This window comes from Pelodiscus sinensis, chromosome 8, assembly GCF_049634645.1.
Source record: "Pelodiscus sinensis isolate JC-2024 chromosome 8, ASM4963464v1, whole genome shotgun sequence".
NCBI lineage: Eukaryota > Metazoa > Chordata > Testudines > Trionychidae > Pelodiscus > Pelodiscus sinensis.
In genome coordinates this window covers 67,599,967-67,612,142 of record NC_134718.1, presented here as the reverse complement: position 1 = coordinate 67,612,142, position 12,176 = coordinate 67,599,967, and the positions used below count along the sequence as shown (strand labels likewise).

The 12,176-nt window shown below is 42.2% G+C and overlaps 1 protein-coding gene across 8 annotated transcripts in view; it reads left to right on the top strand.

Annotated features, from left to right (window-relative positions):
• The window catches only part of MXI1 (MAX interactor 1, dimerization protein), a 160,476-nt gene that overhangs the window by 99,765 nt on the left and 48,535 nt on the right, over positions 1-12,176 (top strand). For all 8 annotated transcript variants that reach the window (XM_075935510.1, XM_075935511.1, XM_075935512.1 and 5 more), the window contains one exon: positions 8,814-8,843. In XM_075935510.1, the coding sequence (XP_075791625.1) occupies positions 8,814-8,843 (30 nt within the window). The remainder of the gene's footprint in view (positions 1-8,813; positions 8,844-12,176) is intronic.

Genomic DNA, 12,176 nt, shown 5'->3' with positions numbered 1-12,176 from the left:
CCACCCACAGTTGGGCATGATGTGGTGAGCCGGTTAACCAGTTAAACATATAGTTTGATTAACATTTTAAGCAGGATTTTACATCCCTAATATGGATGAAATGGATTAGTTTGGTTATATTTGAGGTGGATATTTGAAGGTTGTCTGCTGTCTTGTAAATATTTGGATCAGGCAGCTCTGATATCAGTGTGAGTAATGTTGGTGTATAAGGAGATAACATCCATGGTGGCAAGGTTAGGTCTGAGGGAGGTTCTTAGTGTTGCAGAATTTATTAAAGAAGTCACTTGTATCTTGGAGGAAGCCGGCCCTTTGTGCGTTAAGTGGCTTAAGGATAGTTTCTATGAGTCCCTGTATTCCTTCGGTAAGAGTGCTGTGACCAGATATGAAGGTTCTGCCTGGATTCCCTTGTCTGTATTCTGGGAAACATGTAAAAGGTCCCCGGGGTGGATTCCTAGGGGATGAGTTTGTAGCATTTATCTTGGAGTTGTTTGTGGAAGGATTTAATATCCTTAAATTCCTGGGTGAATTGTGTGGTGGGGAGGTCTTTGAGTCCTTTATATTAGGTGTTGTCAGAGAGTTCTGGGTTGGCCTCATTAATGTACTTACAATGAATGAGGACTATTATGGCTCCCCCTTTATGTCCTGATTTGATCACTATCTGATGGGTTTAGATTTCAGGGATTATATAGCTGTCCTCTTGGCAGTGGAGAGATTGTCATAGATATGATGTTTAAAGAGTTCAGTTAGGTTTTTTTTGTTTGTTTTTTTTCCCCCTGAAGCAATCGGTGTAATGTTCAATAGTGTGGTTTTGGCCACACTTAGACAGCATTAAAGATGGTAATATCTGTAATTCCAGGTGGCTGTTGGGATTCAACTGAAGCCAGTAGAGGCAGCTATGTCATCTGAGCCATTCTCTCTAGCCCATTGGGACCACTCTCTCTAGCCCATTGCATTTTTTTCTTCAGTCTTTCTTCATGTTTTATCTGGCAACCTGTGGAACTCCTTGCCAGAGGATGGTTGTGAAGGCTAGGACTTTAACAGGGTTCAAAAAAGCGCTAGATAAATTCATGGAGGCTAGGTCCATCAATGGCTATTAGCCAGGATGGGTAGGAATGGTGTCTGTAGCCTCTGTTTCTCTGGGAATGGATGACAGGAGAGGGGTCATTAGGGTTGCCAGGTGTCTAGTTTTGAACCGGACAGTCCAGTATTTGAGCTTTCTGTTCGGGAAACAAATTGAGAAAATATAAATGTCCAGTATCATATAGTAGCCCAGTGTCTGAGAGTCTGTAACGCTGAAATGCTGGCTGTTCCCTCTGCGGGGTGCTGTTGCCTGAAATGTTGGCTGTTTCCTCTGGGCAGCCCGTGCTGCATTGGAAGTGCGGGGCCCGAACGGCTGCTTGCGCCGCTTGCTCCCCCGTGGTGGCCCAGCTGAGCGGCGCATAAGTCAGCCGAGTGCCACGGCGGAAGGGGAAAGGGGGCGGGGTAGTGACGTACATGCCCAGGGGGTGGGGCCTGGCCATGTATGTCATCGCCTCGCCCCCTTCACCTCCTGCCGTGGCACTCGGCTGACTTTTGCGCCGCTCAGCCAGGCTGCCAAGGGGAAGCCCAAACGGCTGCTTGCTGCCCTGTGGCAGTCCGGCTGAGCGGCGCAGAAGTCAGCCTAGTGCCACGGCGGGAGGCGAAAGGGGGCGGGGCGGTCACGTGCGGCGTGACCGCGGCTCCAGGCCCTGCCCCCTGGCCGTGAACGTCACTGCCCCTCTTCGCCCCCTGCCATGGCGCTCGGCTGACTTCTGCACCGCTCAGCCAGGCCACCGTATGGGAGCAAGTGGTGCAAGTGACCGTTTGGACTCCGCAGTCCCCCGAGTGAGAGGCAGGAGTGGGAGGAGAAGAGAAAGAGAGAGACAGGGAGAGAGGCAAGAGGTGTAGGAGAGCTGAGAGAGAGAGGCGGAGGGAGGTAGTAGGAGGAGCGAGAGAGACGGAGCGAGAGACTGGAGGCTCAGGAGAGAAAACCAACATGGAGGAGAGACCTGAAAATCCCGTCTTATGATGGGCCAATTGGCTAGTTTTATAAATACGATGTAATGTAGATTGTGATGTAATGTCAAGTGTGTCTGGTATTTCTGTTGAAACCATCTGGCAACCCTAGGGGTCATGTGATGATTACCTGTTGTGTTCACTCCCTCTGGGGCATCTGGCTTTGGCCACTGCCAGCAGACAGGATACTGGGCGAGATGGACCTTTGATCTGACCCAGTATGGCCGTTTTTCTGTTCATTCAGAACTTGGAAGATGAAGGTCTGGAGTGCCAGGATACGGTAGAGGTAGCAGCCATGAAGGTAAAGCTCCCTCCAGTAGCTTATGTCTTTTCAGTCTTTTTTCATTTTGTTCTTTCATTGTTTCCCCACAATTTTTTTCTTTTACATACCCAAAAAGAGTGTGATGGATGGAATAGCCCTAGTATTTTGTCCACCAATTAGGCCTAATACCTGGCATACCAATGTATGCTTATTAACTTCTGGCTCCATGACTCCTATTTTTAAACAAGCAAATAACAGTCCTTGAATCATATCGACGTGGTCTTACTGTTTAGACTAATTCGGTTATTCTGTCTCCCTTTTGTACCTTTTGCCATTAATGTTTATTGTTATAGGTTATTTTGACATTCTGTGAACTTTCACATACTTTTTAGAGTTGAGCTCATAAATACAGTAAATTTGTAGCCCCAGCTTTCACAATAGTCCTTTCACTTATGTGACACTTCATTAGATTTAGGGAACACTGCCAATTTGTTTCTTTAAATAAACGCCTAATGTATAAAACACATCACCTTTCTGATAGAGTCCTCTTTAAATAGGATATCCTGCATTTTAAAATTTTAATGGATTTTCCCTCCTCAGCTGCTGATGCTTACAAAGGTCTTTTTGAGTAGAGTCTATAGGACAGGGGGCCGAGAAAAACAATAGTAAACATGCTCGTACCCTCCCTTTTCTCTCTGTGAACCTGCTTCTTCAGTTTCAGTTTTGCTGCTACTGGTAAACACTGTCTGATATAGCCTGGGTTGCAGCATGTATGTGCATGAGTGGTGTCCTAATGCAAGAGGCACAGAGTACAACAGACCATCAGCTACTGTGAAATTTTATACAAAGCACTGTCAAATGTATAAAGAAAAACAAACAAACAAAATTCAAGAGAAATATGTTCGCTCTCATTGGTGTGATTTAAGGATTACTTGCAGTCATTGACAAAATGTTCAGATTTTCAAGTGGATGGTTTCTCTTCTGCCAATGTTGTTTGATCAGAAAGTTGATGCTGTTCTATAATTCTGAATGTTGAATAGTCAAAGAAAAAGCAATTGATAACCTGGTTGTATATCCAGATTCTGGTTTCTCTTAATTAGAATATAAATGAAGGTTGTATGTGGTATCTGTGTGAGATGTGTTTTTTGGCGAAAACTCAGTAGTCAGTTCATATCTGCTATTTTGTGGTTGATTTTTTTAAATTATTTTAAAGTGTATAAAATATAATATTAAAAAATATGAACTGTAATATTAACAGACATGGTCATACATTTTATTTTTATTGATTTTCATTTAAGTGACAACGGTATCTTATTTAAATCCAGATATATCCATTGTAATATTTGTAGCCGAAAGGTAAAAAAAAACCATGCAGTGCAAGAGATGCAGAAAGTGAAACTGACTATACGCAGAAGAGAAACTGCCTCTTCTATTTTCATTGTCCAGGCTGAATAAAATGTAAAAATGTAGGCGAGTCTAAATGATTACAAGGAAATCAAACACTTTTTTCAAAAGTCTGTAGTTTGCTTAAATGTAGCTGCTGCTAATAGCACAGGTAACAACTTGGCAGGGTCCATTTTACATTTGCTGAGCTTCTTTTGTTCAAATTCAGCTGTGCTGGGAAAGTTTTTGCAGGCGATATGGTTAAAAGTCACAGCATAAATTTCCTGACTTGATGAAAAGACTGTGACCCCCTCAGAATGGTGTTGTTCATTGGAAAGAAGATAGGTAATAAAGAGTCTCCTGTGTGAGAAGAGTAGGAGGAACCTGCTGTTTTAATTTTGTTCACAGCAGTGAGCCAAACTTTGTTCTTTCTGTGCTGGCTTTGATAATTGCTTCAATATAATATAGGAATTCAGTTCATTGCATATCTTTGGCTTTATAACTGTTAATGGAATAGCCAGGAAGAGTGCAAAGTCTCCTGCAGGAACATACAGTAAATAAAACTGTTAACACGTTCCAAAGAATTTGAGGTCAGATTTTAAAGGGGCCTTGACCTAGTGTCTGGGAGGTTCCATTTTTTTGCAAATAGTAAATGAGCATTGTCGTTTGATGTGTAAATGATAGAATTTACTGTCCAGTTGCATGAGCAACTGGGATTTGCTGGTTTAAATTGTCACTTGCTTTAGTAACATATGCATTTCACTTCATTCACACAACCAACAAGAAATCAGAGTTTATGGGGGTGAAGTCCAGGGTATTCAAAGGATGTGAAAACCGTGTATCTTAGAGCCAGAACATAGGGCCATAGAGCAGCTGCTCTATCCTATGAAGTAATTGCAGACTTCAGCTCTTTGTCAGTTACAGAAGCTGCTAGGGCCACTATAGCCATGTAATTGTCAGGCATGTGTAATTATTAAAGATATGAATAAACATTTTACCAGTTAACCTTAGTGGGTGGGGTCTGGAGCAGCTCCCCCTCCTGCCTCAGGGAGGGGGCTGCTCCAGCTCCATGGGGGCTCACAGCAGGCAGGGGCTGCTCCAGCATCCTAGTTGGAGCAGCCTCTGTCTTCAGGGGCTTCTACACCTGGGACACTGGAGCAGCCCCTATCTCCAGGCTGCAGGCAAGGTATGCTCTGGCCAGGCTGGAGCAGCCCCTTCCTGCGGTGGTGGGGGTGGCTGCTCAAGGCCTACAGCAAGCTGGAGGGAAACATGCTCCAGACAGACTGAAGTGAACCCCATCCCCACCCTTCCTCCCATTTAGTCAGTTAACTACTTACATGGGATATTACAACCCTTGTAATTATGAGTCTGTCAACTCCTTGTCTGTTCTACATTGGGCTGGCACAGAGACCCCCTCCAAGGCAAAAGTTCAAGTACTACAGCAGTGGTCACCAACCAGTAGATCGGGATCTAACAGTAGATCTTGGAGCCTCTGACAGGTGATCCTGACTGGTTTAGCCAGGAAGCTGTCGAGTGCTGGCACTTCAGTTGCCCCTCTACCCACTGTCATGCTGCTCCTGCCCTCTACCTTGGAGCTGCCCCCCTGGGAGCCTCCTGCTTGTTTTGCAGGGTGTGGGAGGGTGCCCCTCCTCCCCCCACTTCTGTCCCCTGTCTACACTCAGAGAAGGGGATGGAGGGAGCTCGTCAATGCAAATCTCTGTCACTCTCACACTGTGGGTGTATGTCATTCTCACCAACACACACACTGTCCTTTTCTCTCATTTCCCCCCACCCAACACCTACGTGGGGGGTTGTTGTTACTTCTATTACTACTTGCAAAGTGGGTTAGTTTGGGGTTTTGACTGTCCCTGCCCTGAACCACCTCCTACCCGAGATGAGAGTCCCCTTGTATCCAAACTGCTTCCAAGAGCTTGCACCCTGAAACTCCTCCTGGACCCCAATCCTCCGCCCTGGGCTAAGCCTGGAGCCCCTCCCTCGCTCCAAACTCCTTGGCTCAAGACCAGAGCTGGCGCAAGTGAGCAAGGATAGGGGAGGAAGAGGGATGGAGTTAAGCAGGGTGAAGCAGAGGCAATGCCTCAAAGAAGGGGCAGGAAGGAAGTGGGGCAAAGGGTATTTGGGTTGGAGGTAGATCTTGCATTGCACTTAAATTGAAAAAGTGGTCTTGTGGTTAAAAAGGTTGGAGACCTCTGTACTACAGGTAGCTGATACCTAGACTTGCACCAACAGTACATATGCAGGTGACTTGCATATCTACAGGCACACGTGGCCAAGTGGAGGCCACATTTTGCAACTTGATCTTTAATTTTAGGTTTGCCAGCTGTCAGAAGATGTATATTAAAATAAAAACCATACACTCATGATCCAGCATTAGTTGCTCATTTAACCAGGAGAATGAAAAAATTGTTTTTCTTTTACTTTCAGGGTGACCCTTTTTAGGGATTTGCATGATGGGACATGAAAACAATTATTTGGGGAACTTGTCTGGCTTCAGGAGTCTGCATAGTCTAATGTGCCTTTAAAGTCTGTATGTTGAGCTGGCAGTAGAGATGCCAGCTTCTAATTTTCACTGGAGGTGCTCAATCCCCATTCAGCCATAGGCACCATTCCCACTCCATTCCCTCCCTTCCAACACCTCCTGCATGCCGTGCAATAGCTGTTCTGTGATGTGCAGGAGGTGCTGGGAGAAAGGGGAAGGAGTTGATTGATGGGGGCTACCATTGGGGTGCACTGGGAATTGGGGGGAGAGCTGGCTGCCAGTGAGTGCTAAGCACTTGCTAATTTTTCTTGGTGGCCGGTCCAACCACCAATCACTCCTGGAGTCGGTGTTTAAGGCTGGTAGTGTAATTACCAGCTCCAGAAGATATACCCATACTAGCATCAGTCAAGTTAGCCCACTTGAGCATAGCTGCACCAGTGCAAGTGCGTAAGTGCTTGTCAGGTTGGTGCAGGTGTATCTCCTTAAGCTATAATTTACATCTCCAAATAGAAATGCATTCTGAGCGATCTAGTGTCCAATACCAAATCAGACACATTCCACTGACATGCTGTAAAGATTTTGTCCATCTATTTATAGGCCCTGAACCATGGCTACTTAAGCTTTAATCTTTGGGGGTTTGTTTCTGTAAAGTTGTTTTATTTCCCAAATGTTCACAGGTTTAGTTGTGATCTTCATTGGACATCTAACACCTGTTCAGCACTTTTTCTTCTTTCTTGGGAAGCGCTTCATTATTAGAGAGTTTCCCTTGGAGCTGTGAATGGGTCCTTCATTCAGTTCCTAACTGGAGAATTCTCTGCAGGATTCTCCAGATGGGGATAGAGGATTATCTTCTCAGAGCTCCGGAAGAAATGTGATGCCAAATTACAGAAAATAGATTCTTTTTAGTAAACTCTTGGTTCATTTACTCCTGTATCAAGATGAACTTGTATTAAAGGGATATGTTAGATTAAAATTTGTTTTAAAATAATATTTTTTTTAAATAATATTACCTGACCTGGGCTGCTAATAACATTTTAGATTATAAAAGCTGATGAAAGGACACTAATATGTAAATATATAGGGCTAGGAAAAAAAACAACAACCCCCGAGCAACGTAAGTTTCTCTGGCGTAAGTGGTAGCTTGCACAGTGCTATATCAGCAGGAGAGCTTCTCCTGCTAGCCTAGCTACACCGTTCATTGGTAACAGTTTAATTATGTCACTGGGAAACCTCTCTCCAATCAGCATAAAGCAGTTATGTGAGAGCTGTTACAGCAGTGCATCAGCATCAGTACACCTGTGCTTCTTTCTGTAAGGTCTCTTGTGTAGACATAGCCTAACTTTGTCTATTAATGTTGTCATCACATAAACACAGTGTTTCTGTTTTGTTTCTAGTTGCTTTAATTTTTCTGCAGTGACTAATTGTCTCAATAGCATGACTTGTTTAGTAGACAGGTATAAAGACAAGAACACATGTTTTCAGATTTTTCTAGTGATGTAAGTATGAGGCTAAATGCCTTTTTTAGGGTATAGATGCTCTCCTATTAGTGTTGAGAGGTGCTATGAGCTGGAGAGCCATATTTCAATCCCATGAGCGTTGCCTCAATCCCCTGTAGTGCTTGCAATCATGGAAGAGGAAGCATTCTTTTATTCTGCCTCCACATGCCCAAATGCTGGTGGGCTCTGGCAGCAAGCAGTATAGATGCTCGTTAGTGACCTTTTGGATCATAGAATCATAGGACTGGAAAGGATCTCGAGAGGTCATTAAGTCCAGTCCCCTGCACTCATGGCAAGATCTTGCACTATCTAGACCATCCCTGACAGCTGTGTGTCTAACATTTTCTTAAAAATCTCCAGTGATGGAGATTCCACAACTTCCCTAAGCAACTTATTCCAGTGGTTAACCACCCTGACAGGAAGTTTTTCTAAATGTCCAACTTAAACTCCCTTACTTCAATTTAAGCCCATTGCTCCTATCATCAGAGGCTAAAGAGGATAATTTTTCTTCTTCCTCCTTGTAACAAACCTTTAGGTACGTGAAAACTGTTCTCATGTGCCGCCTTGGTTTCTCTTTTCTAGACTAAACAAATCATGTTTTCTAGATCGTTAATCATTTTTGTTCCTCTTCTTTGGAGGGTTGGATTTTGGATGACTTGTCAAGTATTGTTTTACAGAGCGACTTCCATCTGAAGATCTCAAAATATTTTAGATACATGAATAAGTCTTCTTATAGCCCTATGGTTTAGGTTGTATCAATATTCCCATTTGACAGATGGGCAAAGGCTCAGAGAGGTTAAATGACTCAACTGTGACCTCACATGGAGTCAGTGGCAAAGCCAGAAATTGAACCCAGGGTCCTTGACTCCAAGACCTCTGATGTCACCATTGTCTCCATTCTGATTTTTGAATATCTGATGTAAATTTACAGTAGTGTATCTGATAACAGCAGTTAAATATAGACCAAGCATAGGAAGTGTCTCTCCTAGGAAGAGAGAGTAAAGAGTTATGGATGAATATTTTAATATATACAAATGATATACTGTATTGTACTGGTGGAAATGTTTATGGCTTGCAGCAATTGGATTACTATATTGTGAGGATGATGGTAGCTAATCCAGTTTTTTTTTCTATCTTCTAGATCTACACACAATGAACTAGAGAAGAACCGGTAAGTAGCTAATGCACTGAATTCTAAGAAATACAAAGTCCAGTGAATGTAATATGTTTTAACATTATGCATGCAGGTGTGATTTTATCAGCTCAGAAAGCTGGGGATTTCCACCTTACACCAGTCAGGTTTAAAGTCCAGGCAAAGACTCGAAAAGATATAAAAAAGAAGCCCTTTTTTTCCCCCTCAAAAAAGGCAAGAAGTGACCTAGTTTTGCAACTAATCTGTATGCTGAGTAAATACTGTTCCTCTTCTCTGACACTGAAATCTGATTGGGTCATTGTCCCTACATGAGGTTGCTAAGGTATCTGGTTTCTTGGGCACTGGATAATACATGCTACCATGAACTGAAGGGCAGTGCTTTGCTCCCCCCTTCTTCCCCCAGCGCCTTGGCAGGACTGTAATATTCTCTGCAGCATAGAAGAAAATGCCATTGTCCAGAGGATCTGAAGTCTGGCTAACAATGTTCCTGTGGAGTGTCGTTCTCGTAACCTGTTTTAGGACAGAGTCTGTTTATCCTTGATTTGGAGTTTCAGCAAGCCCTGCAGTTTTGTTACTTGGCTAGATCTGCTATATGACTCAACCCTTTTGTAACAGGAGTTAAAGTAAGACAAATACCATTGAGACATGGGAGTTAGTTCACACGCAGATCAGATTATAGCATCGAAGTCAGGATGCTATAGTTAAGGTTCTGTCAGGGTTTCCATTATAAATGAACCTTGGGGTTTTTCTTGTCAATTGGAGCAGAAAGAGTCTTCTAGTCTTGTCTGCTTCTGTATTGTGGAAAAACCCACAGGGCAGGTTACTTTGCATGTACAGCCAAGTGCTTGTTGTTGCATCTTCCACACATCTTCCTCAGTTCATGCGGGAGGGCAGCATGGTTAATCTGGGGAACTCCAGTCCATGCTTGTTCACTGACCAGACCTAGAGAGGTGACATCTTCCACATTCTTAGCTCCCTAGGGGGTCATCGCACAGTGCATACTGCCCTTGGTTCCTTACCCTCTGTTTATCTACAGAATTAATTTTGTTCTGTAAAGCACAGGTCTGGTTTCCTATGGTTTCACTCAAACCTTCCTTGTTGCTCGCTATTTGTAGGGCATAATTTTTATCACCCCAATTCTGCTATGCCCATAGTTACAGTTTGTATTTTCCACTTCCCCAGGATGAAAGCTACCACCATAAGAAATCAGACTTTTCTGAAAACCTGCTAATAGTGTTTCAACTCTGTTGCCCTAGTCAGTGCGGATCAGGGCTTGGTGTGTTAGAAACTTTTTTACAAGCCTCCCATGGTTTTCTTCAGTGGGGGCGGGGGGGACCTTTAAAGAATAGCCTTATAGACCTTATACCTAGATAGATGTGGCAACTACAGTACTTTAAACGACTCCTGTCTAGTATTTTCAGTGCCTGTGAGAATCTTCTGAACATGAGAAGTTGATACTCAGGTAGCAATGGGCCACTTTTTAATATTATTTTAACCTACAGTGGAAGATGCAGTGATGGGCAAGTTCAAGGATACATGAGTTGAGAACACCTTTTTTTAAATGATCAGTGGCATGAAAATTGTCATGAGGAATGAAAATTGGTGCATGTTTATTTAGGGACTCCTTGTTTCTTATTTTCATAATGGTTTTATTCAATGCTATGCACATATAACTGGGTACTGTTTAGACATCTACAAATATATAAAAACCAACTAGAAGCTGTCATTGCTTCCCAGTGTATATTAGTGACAACAGGACAATGAGTTGCATGCTAAAAGTATGTATTTCTGAGCTCCACAGCAGTTTTTTTTCCTGAGAAGAGTAATCTCTCTTCCAGTGTAGATTTTCATCACATTCTATTTGTAGTGTTTGTTTGTCACTGTCTCACAGACTTTGCCATGGCAAAGGTAAAAGCCTTGGTATTAATGGCTATAGCTCTGCATAGATATAAAATTTACATCTGTATCCACAAAAATGAGCCATGGATATCGGCCTCCACATCTGCAGATGTGGGTACCCATGGATATAAAGCAGATATCCACAGATTTTCAAAACTCTACAAATGGTTTTGTTGCTGACAGTTGCTATACAGATTATTCTTTTTGAATCTCCTATTGTATCTGTTGTTGACACACACAATTTTTAAAATTGTCCACTAATACATTCCTGACTTAGGTCTCTTCCCCCCACGCCTAGCAGTCTGTCTAGTGTGTGGTTATATTCTACTCTAATTCATTCAGCAATTCAACAGAGTTGCTTTCAAATGCTGGCAGGAGTACTGGTTGAAAAAAGAAAACATTTTCTAATCCTTGTATTTAAACACACTGTTTTACTCTAGCTCAGTTTTTGCAGGGCTGAGGAAACTAGTCTATATGTGGATTATAATCTTGTTTCACTTTGATGTTTGAAAGCATTTGAATGTTAAAAGTGTAATGAAAATATTTGAGCTGGGAACCTACATTACTTTATTCTGGAAGATTGAAGGACCCACAAATAACACTTTGATTCTGATAAGGAGACTGTAGATTTGGTATTCACATAGAAACTGTGATATTCAAGTGGTCTTTATTTTCCTACTGGGTTTTTTTTTCAGTTTCTTATGTATTGCCCTAAAGTTTATATCAGGTTTTTAAAATTATTATGTACAAATAAAATCAGGTTAATTTATGGTGATCTGTCTTTAATACTCAAGTTGGAAAATTTTGTGTTGGTGTGTTTTTTATTTAATGAGTGGGTATTTTGGTTTCCCTTTGAGATGAGTCATATCTTTCATACAAAGTGGAAACCAGTTACTGATGCTTATGTGCACCAAAGTTCAGTCAATAGAAGAGTACATTTTACCTTCTGATTATTCAGTGATAAGGTTTAAAATCTTAGAGCATGCAATTATGGTTATCTAATGGCTAGTTGTTTTCGGCTTCTGTAATATATCTTGATTTTAGTTTGTTCCTTGCCTTTGATTCTATGTCTTGAATAGTTTTGCCTTTAGACTATTGCTTATAATTTGGTAGGAATATACAAAGTTATTTGAAGTTTGTAGCTCATTTTAGGAAAATGTGTTTTTCATTGAAGTTAAAGAAATTAATAATTCATGGTCAAATCCTAAATTCCAAGTGCATGAGGCTTTTAACTCAGGAAATACAATAAAACAATGGTGTCCAACACACTAGTCACATGTGACTATTCGTCCAGTTGAGTGTGGCTATTTGGCCACTTGAGTGTGGCTAGTCTGCTCTAGCAGTAGCCACTATTGCTTCAAAACTGGTTGGACACCATAGTAATAGAACATACGTGACCTTAAGCATTTTGAGTGTAGTGGGACTTAGGTACATGTTTAAGTGCCTTTTTGA